Genomic DNA, 15,729 nt, shown 5'->3' on the forward strand with positions numbered 1-15,729 from the left:
GCTGTAGTTAGGGACAAAGGTGAAGGGTTGAAATAATGGAAGTTGAATAAGGGCTGACTCTGGGAGGGAAGGGTGAGTGAGTTCTCTGGTCATGGGTGAAAGGTATATGGAAACAGAGGTTACATAAAATTCACACAGAAAGGAAAGGAGAGAGGTTAGGATTAGGAATGGATAATTATAGGAGAGAGGCTGGAAATAAAGATGTTGAGAGAATGAACTCAGTGGGGCCAAACAGATCGCTAAAAGATAATTGAATGTTAGGACTAGAAGCAGGTGAGGGCCAGGGGCAGAGCAGATGAACAGGCTTACGAGGTAGAATATTCAGCACTGTGTGCACGTGGAGGGGTAAACCCATGTCGGATGGGCTGTTTGCACCTTCTGTGTGCCCAGCGCTTTGGGTGGATGTCAGTGCAGGTGATATGGCACAAGGTGGGGCATCTGGCCACATGTTCATTTCTGCTGCTAATATGCAAAAAAAGCTTCCTGTTTAACTGAGTGAATGATGAGCCCTATCATTTCTGTGCCCATGTCTTTCCTTTGTTAACATTTCTTAGTAAAACCATATGCAAAGAGTTGCATGTTAACAGAAAGGAGGAATAGTTGTATCTGGATATCCAGTACTGTGTCACACACCTTACTAGAAGCTGATGTTAGAAGCTATCTAAGTAACCTGAGTGTTCAGGGCGACTGGTCCAGGCATCAGTGTGTGTTAGGTTGTTGTTTTCTAATTCTGAGAATGAAAACTGTCAGAAGAAAACAGTGGGGGAAAAAAAAAAAAAAAAATGAAGGCAGAAATGAGAAGTGTGAGAAATACTGAGATGCAGAGCCGAGGAGCACATCATAAATCAGTCCCTCTTGTGCAGCACAGGCTTTTCCTCAGGACCAGGATGCTGCTGGAAGGATATGCCCTTGCTCCATGCGCCGAGCTCTCCCAGCAGCTGTTCATAGCCTGAGATGAAATTCTCTTTGTTTGTCTGAATAACACTTGTGTTCTGCCACAGCATCTCATGCGTTATATTAGGGCAAACGGGTTCTGCCCTGAGCTTTTCTTTGATACTTCTGTTCAGATACATTTGGGCTTTTTGGAGTTTCTGGGGACTGTAAATCTTGAGAACCTTCAAGCCAAGTTAAAAAATTGTCTAAGTTAAAGTGAGGACTAGATATATGAGGTAGGGGATTACTTTGACTCTTCTGCATTTGGGAAATGGAGAAACCTTTACTCTGAAAGAACAAATCACTTACATGCAGTTGTAGCACCAAAATACAGTAAATAACATCTTTTGGATGAGCTGCTGAGAAGTATTTTTATTTGTTAGGAGAGGGCTCTTGGTAATTTTTTTTTTTCTTTACAGGAACTACTCCAGCTCTATGATTGCTCGTCCATGCTTGACTGCCTCAAGTGGATCTGGCAGGATGGCATCTTCCAGACTCCCCATCCTTCTAGCACTGGTGTTTTCTTCTTTTTCCTTTGTTCTTTCCCATTCAAACAGAGTAATGTGGTTCCAGGATCTCTTTCCACCTAATGTATGCCCTATAAATGCAAAGGCCAACACTTTTTATGGCATAATGTTTGATGCAGGAAGCACTGGAACACGGATTCATATTTACACCTTTGTGCAGAAGAGCCCAGGTAAGACCCCGTCCCAGTCTGCACCTCGAATTATATCAAGGAATACTTAAATTTTATGTATCTGTGTATGTCATACTTTATTAGCAAATTAAAATAATTATATTAAAGAGCTATAACCACCAAGGATCTGAGCCGTTTCCAGAACTGTGAGCAGATGCAGCACACTGCAGTAAATCTGCTTCTGACATGGTGCAGAGGTACCCGAGCTGGCTGCACGTGTAGCAGCCCTCAAGAGGGTGAACGAGCTTGGGGACAGTGAGTCAGCAAATTTGCAGTGGTAAAGGCTGGTGGTGGGACTCTGCCAACAAGCTCTTCAGGGCCACACGTAGTACCTGTGTGGCTTCGCATGAGTTCAGTGTTAGTTGGGAAGGGCTGGTACAATGTCCAGCTCTCAGGGACTCACCCTGACTTGTCATACACAATACTCGGGGATAGCATTTAGACCCAAGCCGCTCTGGGAGCAATGGTCACGTTTGTTTGGCTTTGCAGCCAAATGCCTGAGGCCAATCAGCTCTGTTCAGCTGTTCCTGCATTTGTGAGTTGTATGAATCACTTAAGGATAGTCAGGAGCTGACTGTATGTGCCTTAGTAAGAATTAATATTTCACAATTAGCTTAGAGACAGAAAGGGAAAGAAATTTCATTAGGATTAGGCAATAGTCATATTACATGGCTATAATTCCTGGTTCACAGATGTAAAATGAGCATACTTTTCATAGAATTACAGAGTGGTTTAGAAGGGACCTTAGATCATCATCTAGTTCCACCCCCCCTGCCATGGGCAGGACACCTTCTACCAGACCAGGTTACTCAAAGCCCCATCCAACCTGACCTTCCAGGGATGGGGCATTCACAATTTCTCTGGGCAACGTTCTAATTAGAACAATGTGTTAACATATAATTAAAACTTCTAATTATAACGATGTGTTCATACTAAATTGTTCGTGAATGTGGAAGATACAAGGATAGTGTTCTGTTAGGTATGTTTGTGAAACGAAGGAGCAGTGTTTGGTTTGGGAAGGAAATAGTATTTGCAAAGGGAAATCAAGGATAGTCACTTCACCAGTGTTGAAGACAACCAAGCTAAAGAAAAAGATTTGAATTGTTGACTGCTTTTTGTTCTGTTTCATTTGTGCAGAAAACCTTCCAGAGCTGGAAGGAGAGATCTTTGAGTCTGTGAAGCCAGGCCTTTCTGCCTATGCTGATCAGCCTGAAAAGGTAAGGCTCTTCCTCATTCCCTGTGAGCTGATCTTGCTTCTACTAGTATCAGCTGGACTCTATCAGGCAGTTCAAATATTGCTAATTGTAATTGCTGGGAGTCAAGAAAAAAGGTAAAGGTTCTGCTACTGTCTCTCTAAATCTGTTGCTCTACTTTTGTGAATTAATTCTTACACAGTGAAATGGGAGCTGTTACTTTACATATTTCATCAGTGGAATGATGGCTTGCTTAATTGCTTAAATGCTAGATCTAACTAGACTGTATGCCTTTGAGAATTTCAGAGAGAGTTATTTTTGGTTCTAGCAGCATCCATATTCAGTATTCATTTCCCCTATAGCTACCCCAAGTATAAGTAAGCATATGTTCCTGGCTCATATACTAATAATTTTCTCAGTTTTTACTTTTGGTTGAAATTTTCAGCACTGGTCACTTCTCACAATGGGCATATTTTGCTTTGATTTCTTTGAGAGGTTAGGACTGTTGGGTTTTTCATTTTTAGTCATGTTACACTGACTAGCAAATAGGATTCTTTTCTCTGACTGCTGAAAATGTTTAACTTTTTGTGTATATAGTCGTATTTACAAAAGTTATTTTTTGTTAATCAGTTAGGGAGAAGGGGAAGAGTCAAAATGCACTTAGCTGGTTGAGTCAGGCCTTAATATTTTTCAGAGTGTCTTCTCTGCCCCTGTCACCAGACTTTCAGTCATTTGTTTGTTTTGATTCTTAGCTGTTATCTTGGAAGCCATTGCACAGGCTATGTAGGACTCAATTCATTTGTGATCAGTTCAGGTATTGGATCACCATTTTAGCTGAATGATTTTGCTATGGGCAGTTACTGTTCTACTGCCTCAGAACTTTTATTTTCTTGTTCATGTATGGAACTTTTCAAAACACAGCTGGACAGTTCCATCTTCCACAATCAGATGTATTAATTAGTATATTAATTTAGAATTGTAATAAGAAATTTAAGTTAGGTGCAGCCCTCTTTATTTTCAAATGTGAATGGTTGTGAATTCAACACCTTGTTCCAGGCCACCCTGTTGGATCAGGAGTCAGAAATGACCAGCAAGGCAAAAAGAGCTAAAAGAATCATGTTGTGCTACACAGGGCCAGTCCTGAACTAAGTTGGCATTTTCCAGATCCCCTGTGCTGACAGCAAGCTCTTTCACGAGCTAAAGAAGGTGTCAGGGAAGTGATAGATTAGATCCTGTCTCTTGTGTGCTTTTGCAGTCTCAGAACTGGGGGTTAGCTTAGGGAGAGCTGCAGGTTTCTCAGTTTTCTTAGCTGCATTCAGTGCTGCGGGAATTTGAGTACAAAATGTTAGGAAAGAGTGTGTGGCTTTGAGATTTTTTATTTATTAATTTTGATGAAATCTCCCATGATTTCACTAAATTGTCTTGTTTATTGGGTAGGAGAGGAGAAATATCTTCCCCAAAAGACACTTCTAGAAATTTCACAGGACAGTGTTTATTGCTAATGCCAAACTGTAATTATTAGAGCAGCGTAACTAATTAGGAGCCCAGCAGTGATGTCTGTGCCTCATGTGGTAACCTCTCTACAGCTGTCATTATAATTAAACTACTTTCTGTGGGCTCACTTGGAATTCTTATATTGCATTTACTGAAATCTGCAGACATTCCCCCTGACTTGTGCAGCTTCAGTCAGTAATTGCACCATTTGATTTCATCATACTGCAAGATGTCTAGGTTTGTCAGATACTCAGTTCTCTTGCCTTCCTCCATCCTCTCAAGAAATACTTTCCACAAACAAATTCAATTCCATCTGTGAATATACATGACCTTGAAATGCAGATATTCCTCTCCTCATATGAGATGCCTTGCACAGTTTTTATGCTTCTTTTGGTTGTGGCTGAGATATTTTCTGCTATTGAATACTGGTTTTACTAGTTTTGAGGGGGAATTGGGAGGGTCATTTTCTGATGGCCTGTAGGAGGAAACTTACAGTAAAACAATTTCTTTTTCCTTATAGGGTGCTGAAACTGTCAAAAGATTGCTGGACACAGCCATAGATGCTGTGCCTCCTCATCTATGGAAGAAGACCCCGGTAGTGTTAAAAGCCACAGCTGGACTGCGTTTACTGTCAGAGGAGAAGGCTCAGGCTCTACTTTTAGAGGTAATACTAAGGTCTCTTGGTGCAATAGTATTGCTCTCCCTGATTCATTTTTTCATGCCTCAGTCCTCGAGTCTGGAGCAGCAAATTTCAGCTATGAAAAGTGACTAATTCCTTGACAGCATGAAACTCAGACTTTACGGACTTTCTTTTATAGTCCTGAAATCTTCTTGCTTTTATGTGGAAACGAGGCATGGGGAGACAGATCTAGGATTCTTGTTTCTTTATTGGCCCTTGGAAGAGGAAAAATTTTGCCTACCACACACTCCTGTCTTATTTTCTACTGCTGCAAAAAAAGAAAACTTTCTGTCACTGTCAGAGCAGAGCAAGATTCTTCAGACCAAGGCACTGAATCATCATTTCTTTCTTCAGGTGAAAGAGGTCTTTGAGGAATCACCATTTCTTGTTCCAGAGAACAGTGTTAGCATCATGGATGGGTCTTATGAAGGTACGTTTTAGAAGGATGAAAAAACAAAAGCAAAGAGGAATGGGGGAGAGAGCGAGAGTAAGCAAGAAAAAGATCTTCTGAATGTGAGAGGGAGAAATAAATGGTCACCTAAATTGGGGGACAGAAAAAAAGATTTCTAGCCCCACACAGAGAGGTTTATGAGTTAGCTAGGTGAAGGTTCCTCCAAAACCTTCTGAAGTTCCAGATCAGAACCTCCAAGTATGCAGGCTAACCAGTGGAAGCCTGTTTGTGGTCACTGGTGGAAATAAATATGGTGTCCGCTTCTGAAAGGTTACGTGATGGATATCAGCAAGCTAGGAAGCTTATGGAAAGCACCTAGTAGATCTTGCAATGTCAGCATTAAAATAATCTGTTACAATTATCTCATCAATTTTGAGGTAAGGTTGGAAGCACTGTGACTATTAGAGAAGAACGAAGAACAATTGCCAAGTATTAAAAAAATAGAAATCTAAATAGGTGATGATAATAATACAAATAAATCAGATAGTAAAAATGCAACTACTAAAGTAACAAAGGAAATGGTCTAAAATACAATAAAAGTTTTAGGCTTGGAGTGAGTGATAATTAAATAAATTTACAGTGCAGAACAGACCAATGTTGCATTTTGGCTACATATCCAGTTTTATTACCTTGGAGAACAACCGGTAATCTGGATGGATGTCTGATAAGAGCCATCTGTGATGCTACGTTCAGTTCTGAACACTTCGTTATGGCAGGTATATTGCCAGTTGGAAGGTGTTCAGGGAAAGTAGAAAAAATTATCATGAAGCTTAAACAACCAATACATGGAGAAAGATTAAAGAGCAAAATCTGTCCATATGGGCCAAGAGAAAAAGAGGAGGAACATAAAAGTCTGCAAGTACTGGATGAAGCATGGTGTAATGCACAGTATGGCACTAGGATTAACAGATGAAGTGTGTATCAGGGAGAAGTGGGGCATTAACAGGGAGCAGGACCAATGAAGCATAATAGAGCACAGTGTAGCTTGCCAAGGTTTATTTAAAAATCCCACCTCTTGTGCTGTCACCTTTGCCAGTGTTTGGGTGATAATCACCCCACCATCAAGAAAGCTGCTGGAGTCCAAGAGGAGTTGTTCCTGTTCTACTGGTTGCTACTGTTTTTAGTGTCATCACACAAACGACAACATAAAAACACAGAGCAGTGTCCATGCAACTTTCAGATTAGGAATTGAAATGCTGACAAAAAAATGCCCAAGGAAACTTGTACATTGTGTCAGCTCATTGCTTCTCTGTCTATTGTTTGGATATTAGAAGTAATTTTTGTGCATGCTGCAGTTGCATAGATACTAGGAATGTTCTACCTATCCCACCTTATGAGCTTTTAATGCATCAGTAATGCATCATATCATTTATTAGTAAGTTTGAATTAATGTCTGAAATCTTAGGGTGGTTACATTACATTACTTGCAAATCATTACTAAATAAATAATGTGGAGTGGTGGTAAGAGTGAGCAGGAGGTCATGAGAGTATTCAGTAGTGATTTTTTTATTTTTTTTTCCACTCTTTGCAGGAATTTTAGCCTGGATCACTGTGAACTTTTTGACAGGTATCTAATTCTGTATAACTTCTCTTTAAATATGAACTTGAGTCTCTTCTGCAATGGTGATCACCTTAAGTTCCTCTGCCTTGGCTGCTATACCTTCCTTTTCCTTCACACTGTGGCACAATGCGAAAGCAGTGGATTGTCTTGGGAAACTGTGTCTCAGAGGCTGAGCCACAGCTGTGGCAAGAAGGCATCTTGATCCAGAAGGTGCCAGGAATTACTCAAGACTGGGAGGCACTGGCAAGCTATAATGTATGTAGGGGGTTGGTACTGCAATCTGCCAGAAGGTAGGAAACAGGGTTTTACAATGTTCTTCATTCCAGTGTGAACTATGCAACAAACGTGGCGTAACAAACATGGTGTAACAGGGAACACCATGGTGCTTTAGCCCTGTTGGCTCTAGGAAGTTCTGAGAGTGCAATCTAGTGAAGAGAAGGAGGAAAAAAACCAACAACAATAAAAACAGTACTGTAGTATACACGAGGAACCAAAAAATAAAAAAAGCTGTTCTGGGTGAAGAGAATGATTATAGCTGGTCTGCTCTTATTGTACCCTTATTCTCCTACTGCTCTTCACCAGCTGTATGGTAGTTACGGAATTTATGTGCTCTCCAGCAGTCTTCTACAGGAGATATTTTGTCTCTTACTTTTCAGCCTTAGCTGCATACCAAAAGATCTATCTGCTTTTGTCTCTGGAGGTGAAATATGAATCAAGGGAAAAAAAAAATCCTATGAATCTTTTCTTAATACCTTCTTTTTGCCAAACTTTTCTCTGTGATGGTTTTTGTCTTTGAAGGCCAGCTCAGCCTTCCTGTATTGCTGTGCTAATGTGATAACATTTTGGTTGCCTGAACATCCATGCAGTATCCACATTTTAGCATTTTGCCACTTGGGTGTTCTGAGCACGATGTTGTTTGCAGGGCAGCTGTCTGGCCAGAACCAGCACACCGTTGGGACCCTGGACTTGGGAGGAGCCTCTACACAAATCACATTTCTGCCACGGTTTGAGGTGAGGAGTGGTTACAAGCAAGTGGGTCGGGACCTCAAGGGGAGACCTGGGCACTACTGTGCTCTGTGTTTTCATTTTGTCAGCACTGGCACAAGCAGAGCATCTGTGATGTACTGAACATCCGTATGCTTTGACATCAGCAGTTGGCTGATAGGCTCTTGCAGACAGAGGAGCCTGGATAAGGAGGCAGGAAAAAGAAAGTAAGCAAATAAGTAAAACCAAAGAGAAGGAGTTTTTGTTTTCTAGACCCAGGCCGGGAAATGCAGATAATTACTTTGCATTCAATAAACGCAGCGTGTTTCCAGGGAGTATTCTTGCATTTTACAAGAAATTTAAGTTCTCTTCTGAGTTATCTTTTTTTTTCCCAGTCTGGTAGCAGATCCTCACTAGATAGTATTATGGGGAGGCTGCAATCGAATGGAGTGAATGTTCTTATTTATAATAGCACAGCCAACCCCTCTTTTTCTTACTTATTCTCATTTCCTCTGAGAATTCCCATCTCGGTCCCACAGTGCATCCCTGCTGGATTTATCAAAAATTCTGTATCTGTTTAGAAACAGTTTGAACTGGGATCCAAGTCCAACGTTTGCTTGAAAAGATGATGTGGATGTTAAGCAGTGGAAGGGCAGTTTAGCATTATGTATCTCCGTGTTGTCAAGTTGTCTTTGTTACTCTTGATATTTCTGAAGTAGTTTAACATATTTTGTTTACAGGAATTGAAATTCTCAAACAGGTGTTTGGGGACCACAAAACACATGGTTTTCATATCAGGATATTTTAGTTCTGCTGTGGTGGGTCATGTTGAAACCTGATGTGCAACCTTATCGTGTTCAGCAGAACCTCTAGGACGCTGGGCTGGTCCTCTGTTTTGTGTTGATAACACCTGCTGAAGTGGGCACTGGACCAACAGGAAAGAGTGTTGCATATCAGGGTTTTAGAGACTCAGTGGAGCTGTGAAGCATGCTAGACTGCAGCTCAGAATCCAAACTTCTTGCAGCCTTGCAGGAAAAGGCCTTGAGGGTTTGCTACTGCAGGACCAATGGTGTGAATGAGTAGAGCAGATGGCTGCTTCTAGCCTCTATTACCAAGTTCACACCAAAAAGCACAAAAGAAAAGCTCAGGATGTCTCTGAAGAGCTTTGCCCATCTGACAGAATTTTGTCCTTTTATTTGCAGAGGCTTTTTTCCCTTCTATAATCTGAGGCAGTTGCATGTTTGCTCTTCTATTATTTTAGACAAAACACTGTAAGACTAGGAGATTCATTAATGAAATACAGGTTTACAAGTAAACAGAGAACATTTAATGGTAACTGTAAGGAGCTGGTTTTAAAATCTTGTTAGGGTTTTTGCGGTTTAGCTATTGCCAGAGTTAAAAGCAATTAAAAAACCACCATAGTCATCTGACTGGTTGCCTGCCTCATGTGTGGAGTGTGTGAAGATTTCAATGTTTTCTTGAAAGCAAGGGTTGGAAGACAGTTGTTTATCCAAATGATTTTTTTTTCACCACTCTCATTTTTTAAAAGTTTTTGTGATGTAAGGTTCGGGAACAGAACTCAAAATTTGGCAAGATCCGGATGTGTTGGGTCCAGGATGTCACTGACGCTCCTATGCACCCTGTCTACCCAAGGACCAAAATAAGCTTCAGTTTGTATTTGTACAGGAGAGATTTAAGCTAAAAACTGCCAAATCTCTTTCAGCTTTGGGCAGGCTTCTGTCTAGGACTCTGACTGCAGATCTGGCTTTGCTGTATCTGCTTCCTTGAATGGCAGCAGCAGGAACTCTGAAGGTTCAGTCCTCTCAGGTTCTGCTGCTTGGCCCAGAATAGCAGAGTGACTGATAGGAATGCACAGTGCCAAGAAGGAATGGGAAGATGAGGTCCCTAGCAGAGGAAAGACATACTGGGACTGAGGCCTCAGGAACGGGAAAGAGAAAGGAACAGTAAATGAGTCTGAAACTGGTTCAGATTTACCAAATATGAGAATCAGTCTGGCAAGGAAATAGGGTCCAGTGGGGCACACAGAGGGAACACTGAAAGGAAAACTGAAGGTGGTGAGATAAGAGCTCAGATCAGAGGGAAGCACTTAAACCAGGAGGTAAAGCAGCACTAAGACTGGGAGTGAGTAGGTAGCCACAGTGTTTGTTTAAGTATCAGCAAGTTGTTTAACTTGGGAAAAATCTGGCATATACTTTACTTAGCTTTTTTATTATTATTATTATTAGTTCCTGAATTGAGATCTCTAGTCTGACTTGTAAAAGTTCACAGTGCTAGTGCAGCTGATTTCAGTGGGGACTCTGTGTGTATATATATAGACAAGCAAAAAAGTACTCTGAAAAAATCAGGTATCCTGAATTAGAAAATATTTTCATCCTGATCTGTTTCACTTCCCCTTTATACATTGCAGTAACATAAAGATGCATATAAATAAACTCAGTGTTAAATATTGCAAATTACAGCAGTGGGCACCATTGGAAAACTGTTGTTTTCAAAGCAGATCAGCTGAGCATGCAGTAAACCCTATGGGTATATCTGTGATATTTCATAAGTTATTTATTTTTTATTGCATAATCAAAACTAAAAGATTTCTTCTTCTACTTAATTTTTAGGAAACTTTGAAGGAAAGCCCTGGGGATTTTCTTACCTCATTTGAAATGTTTAATAGCACCTACAAGCTCTATACCCACAGGTGAGGAGCAAAAAGGCTGCTGTCTCTAGTGGGAGAATCAATCTCTCTGCAGCCCCTGAGCTATCCAGAAATGTCTGTGTTAATCTATGACCAGCTGCTGGGACCATGACTTTTTTTTTTTTTTTTACTAGATTTCTTATCTGCTTGATATTTTAGTCGAACTGGAACAAGACATTAGTAGACTGGAAATGTTCCAGGATTATGGTTAATATCACTGTAAGGGAATATTAAGTCCATCAAATCAAGAGGACACATTACGAGTCACTATATTTAAGGAGAATTCTTATTACTGGATTCAAACCAAATATTCTGGACCAAGCAGAAAGGCAGATACTGTGCCAACAGTGAGAAATAAACCTGGTTATATTTGGAAAGAGAACCCACCTGAGGCTTTTTTATTCTTAGTTTCAAATAGCCCATCTCATCGGTAACTGGCCAAAATTAAAACCTAGACTGGAAACCAACAAGACAACCACAGGCAGCTAATACGCACCATGGAGCTCAACAGATTCTTGAAGCATCTGAGGGGATTCTTGGCCTGAAAGAATTTGATTGCGCTTACTGAGTTAAGCTAACAAGTTTCTGAGATGTCTGCAGTGATATCCAGAGAGTTTACCTGCATGACTTACAGTCCAGTGAGAACTCAACTATGTATAATAGAGAGTTGGTCTCAGCCCACGACTAGTGAAGAATGTCAACTCAGTTAATTGCAGAATATGTTTACTTGACAGCAAAGCTGGTTTAATAGTCCTCCTCTCCTGCTGCTTGTATTTACCAATGCAACTGATTGCTATATTTGCCAAGACAATAAATCACATCACTTGAAATAATTGACATTAAAAATAATCTTAAAAATGAGGTTAATTTAACCTTGATTATTCTGTAAACACTTCTATTAATGTGACTAAAGGGATTGACAGCCAAACACAGAGAAGGAAATGAAAGGCCAACAGGTTTTTAATCTAACTGCATTGTTAAAGCCAGCAACACATAATGATGTTCTCATAAAAGTTGTTCCCAGTCCTAGCTTGCAGTGAGCACAGTGGTATTCTATGGAGTCAGAGATGAAGGCACATTTTCCTTTTAGTGGGACGTTCTGCAATTCAACTAGTTCTGCCCTAAGTGTACATAGTTTTATTCACGTGACATAGGAATGGCCATACTGTTCCCCATGCACTCCTCATACATTTCTTTCTCCCTTGTTTTTATGACTAATTGTTTTCATTTCATTTGAATGCTTTTCAATGAATGTCTCATGGACACGTCACACCATCTCTAATCACTTTCTGCAGTTTTAGATTTACCCCTTTTACAGCTCTATGTGTCTAGGCATTTGTACGTCTGGTACTTGGAATTGTTCTTGCAAAGGTTTCTTAGAGAGGGCAGAGTAGTGTGAAGCAAATAAAGGAAATTTGTTTTGGGTGTTCCATGATTTAGGAAGAGGGTACTGGTGAAGCATACCAAATGTGCAAGAATTTAAACTGTAATGTCTTACTTTGTTGTTTGCAGCTATTTGGGTTTTGGACTAAAAGCTGCCAGACTAGCAACTCTCGGAGCTTTGAATATGGAAGGTACGTTCAGATGACAAAACATCTAAGATTTCTGAAGAGATGGGTAGGTTTAGTCTTTTATCAGCAGCCCATTTCCTGTGTCTTCACTTCTGTATTTCATACATGTTTTCCTCGTATAGATCCGTCCAGAAACAGCCTACCATGTTTAAAAAAGAGTGTCTTGTGAGAAAGCTGCTTTTCCCTGTTTCCATGTTCAGCCAACAGTGAAACTGAGTGCAAATTCCAGAAATGCACACGTGGACACAAATATCCTAAAGACACAGCCAGCCAGAAATACACAGCTTTACCAGCATCCACATAAATGCAAACAGCATGAATAGGTTCTTTTCCTAAGGACTGCTGCTTAGGCCAAACCAATTCACAGGTCTTCCTGGTGTCTGCCTGCCTCCTCAGGCTCCCCCAGACCTCCTTTCCTATTTACTGACTAGTCTAGCTTGAAGTCCACAGGCATATCACATACACCCTCACTGACTAAACCAAACACAGATTCACGAGTGTTTCCAGTCTCTGACCCAAACCTTAAGTCATTCCAATACCCATGCCCAGACCTTGGGCCTTTTGTCCGGTTTCTGGCCAGGACCTGGGATTTTCCCACCTTCTAGCTTCTTACTTGCTGGATAGACAAGCTTGTGTTAATTACTGGAACAAGCATTGGAACAAACCAAAAACAGTTGGGAATAGGGCTTAAGAAGATAGGACAGACTACAGTGACTGGTCATAGGCCTCAGTCAGAAAAGAGTGCTGAACAGGGGCTTGTGATTGCCCCTTTTATCCTCCCCTCTGTTTTCCAATATTTGCTCTTCCCTGAACCATTTTGATCCCCTTTCCCTGCCTTTGATCCTTCCTCTAAACATCCTGTATTAAGTTTTGCACATTCCCCCAGTCACCCTCAAACATTCCAGACAAGTCTGCTTTTTCCTATGAGACCTGTGCTGGCCACAACAAACATAGTTTCTTGTCAGTTACAGTATTTCTGGTTAAACCTCTTCGAGGCTATACTTAGCAGTTACTGTAGTGGCTACGGATCAGTGTCTTACAAGTTTCTGACTTCCATGCTCAGTTGTTTTGCTTGTGTCAGTTACGTGCTGTTTGTTAGGGTTTGTGTATGTGTGCTTAATTAATTACTTCTTCTGATTGTTGTCTTCTATGCTGATCAGCCATCCAGATATCCTTCTACCATTTATCTCTGGTTAACAAATGACAAGCTGAGCTGCTCTGTAGCTTGCAGGACAAAATGAGTACAACTTTTCCAGACTGAGATAGCACCTTAATTCATAACAGTAGTTTAATTCAATTCATAGTTTATGGCAATCTATCAATTCAGATTTCCTTGCTTTTGCTTGATGACCTTAATGAAGATCTTTCAGCCTTTTCTTTTCTAGCTCTACACATTGATCGACAGCTGTGTTAAATTTTCTCCTTTCTGACTCTCCCCTCCGGTTGTCTTCCAGCTGTGGACGGACAAATGTTCCGCAGTTCCTGTTTGCCAAAGCAATTGGAAGCGGAGTGGCACTTCGGGGGAGTGAAGTACCGGTATGGTGGCAACAAAGAAGGTAAAATAAGGCAACTTATGGCTTCTTGTAAGACAAATCTTTTCCTTAAAGATACTACCCCTAATGCTGCAAACAGTGCATGAAGCTACTCCTATCAGTGGCTAGAACAGACCCATTTGGTGACTGACATTGCTTTGCCTTACAGTGGGGTGGAACACAATTGCTGAGCTACAGATTTGGTGGGTGTGGAGTGGACTGATAAATTACAACATGATGGGGAAGGAAAGTGAAGTTTTATCTAGAAAGCGGTAGCAAATGTAAATGAGATTCTGCTGACTGCAGAACATAACAGTGGGAGCTTTGCCTGAAGCACAGGAAGCTTTTCATACACCTACTTTAGTATGCTCAACACACCTTTCATACACTGATGTGAGCTACTCTAACCAGTCCCACTTGATGATAGTGATCTGGAGTCCTTGCTGCACGCAGGTGTCATAATGGATTATAGAGAGGATACCTAAGCTCTTCTCACCTCTTCTGATTCTTTAATCCCTGCTTCTTCCCTTTTTAATCCTATTGCCAGTGATTCTTCCATCTGCTGGATGTGCCTCTTTGGCTTACCCGGACTGTGTTTGTCCTGACAGGAGAAACAGGATTCAAGCCTTGCTACTTGGAAGTACTTAAGGTTGTCAAAGGGAAACTGCACCAACCAGATGAGATTCGTGGAAGTTCCTTCTATGCTTTCTCCTATTACTATGATCGAGCAGTTGACACCAACCTAATTGGTAAATTGGTTTGGGGTAATCTATTAAATGCAAGCATGTCAAACAGAAGGTAGAACCCTGGAGACTGGAGCTATGGGGAGCAGGGAAAAGGCAAGGTATTCAGAAAGAAGAAATGCACCAAGTGCATTCAGGGAATAAACACGTATCCCTCAGCGCAGTTTTGATGTTCAGAATTTGGCAAATGAGACCTGTGGTCTGAGCTCCAGTTGGACTTACAGCTTTGTTCCGTTACCAACAGATTTCACTCATAGCACAGCATCACTGGGTTGTATTCTAGAGTCAATTTAAATTTAGAACTCAAATGTTTTCAGGTCTATGACGATGTTTTCTCACCTCTTCTTTTTCAGATTATGAACAGGGAGGTGTTCTGGAAGTGAGCGATTTTGAAAGAAAAGCCAAAGAAGGTAATTGATGTGAGACTTGGGATACTGCTGGGGAGGAGAGATCACTGAAAATACGTATGACTATAAGGCAGTACTTAATGTATTTGGCTTCAAAAAAGATTGTTTAGCTTTTATTCCACTTCCACTCCTATGTCTTGCTACCTGCCTGTTGTTAGGCAACACCTCTAACTACTGCAGAAGAAAGTATTGAAGAACAGTGACAGGAGACAGTGTGTTAGCAACTTCGCAATTCTGTTCAGGAAGTAAGGGAGGTAGCTGATAAATGTTTGTGCAAAGAGGCATAAATTTCCTGTATTTGCTGTATGATCATCTGTAAAACTGCAACTCTAAATTATATAGAATGCTCTATTCTGTTAGTCTGTCACCTTAAGTCCTTTTTAATCTCTAACAATATAGAGAAAGAGAGTAGAGATTGTTTAAGACAGCCTCTTCTGCATTTCCTTTCCTCCCCCAAACTTATTCCTGAATGCTTGCTCTGGTTTTATACCTCCTCCTTAAAACAAACAACCCCTCCATGCCACTTATGGCTAAACCTTTAGGTTATGGGGTAAGATAGTACCTCTCAATGATGATCATCCTTATGACAACAGCAGAGCATCTTTGTCATCAGATTTGCTTAGTTATGTAGCTTAGGACTGATTTTTTCTAAAATAGCACCCACATTCAATGATATTTCAGATAATTTGCCTAGAAACTCAAATTATTTTGGATAGATGTTTTTGAACACCAGTATGGAATCAGCTCCAGTGACTGAGAGGTTGTTTAGGCAATAGC

At 40.8% G+C, this 15,729-nt stretch overlaps 1 protein-coding gene across 2 annotated transcripts in view; it reads left to right on the top strand.

The window, feature by feature from the left end:
* ENTPD5 (ectonucleoside triphosphate diphosphohydrolase 5 (inactive)) overlaps positions 1–15,729 on the top strand; it is a 21,578-nt gene that overhangs the window by 2,491 nt on the left and 3,358 nt on the right. For both annotated transcript variants that reach the window (XM_035328640.1, XM_035328639.1), the window contains exons 2-12: positions 1,353–1,630; positions 2,768–2,847; positions 4,838–4,981; positions 5,351–5,426; positions 6,979–7,014; positions 7,931–8,019; positions 10,623–10,702; positions 12,212–12,273; positions 13,725–13,826; positions 14,411–14,551; positions 14,899–14,955. In XM_035328640.1, coding sequence (XP_035184531.1) covers positions 1,369–1,630; positions 2,768–2,847; positions 4,838–4,981; positions 5,351–5,426; positions 6,979–7,014; positions 7,931–8,019; positions 10,623–10,702; positions 12,212–12,273; positions 13,725–13,826; positions 14,411–14,551; positions 14,899–14,955 — 1,129 coding nt within the window. In that variant the 5' untranslated portion in view covers positions 1,353–1,368. The remainder of the gene's footprint in view (positions 1–1,352; positions 1,631–2,767; positions 2,848–4,837; positions 4,982–5,350; positions 5,427–6,978; positions 7,015–7,930; positions 8,020–10,622; positions 10,703–12,211; positions 12,274–13,724; positions 13,827–14,410; positions 14,552–14,898; positions 14,956–15,729) is intronic.

Source organism: Oxyura jamaicensis, chromosome 5 (genome assembly GCF_011077185.1).
Source record: "Oxyura jamaicensis isolate SHBP4307 breed ruddy duck chromosome 5, BPBGC_Ojam_1.0, whole genome shotgun sequence".
Lineage (NCBI taxonomy): Eukaryota > Metazoa > Chordata > Aves > Anseriformes > Anatidae > Oxyura > Oxyura jamaicensis.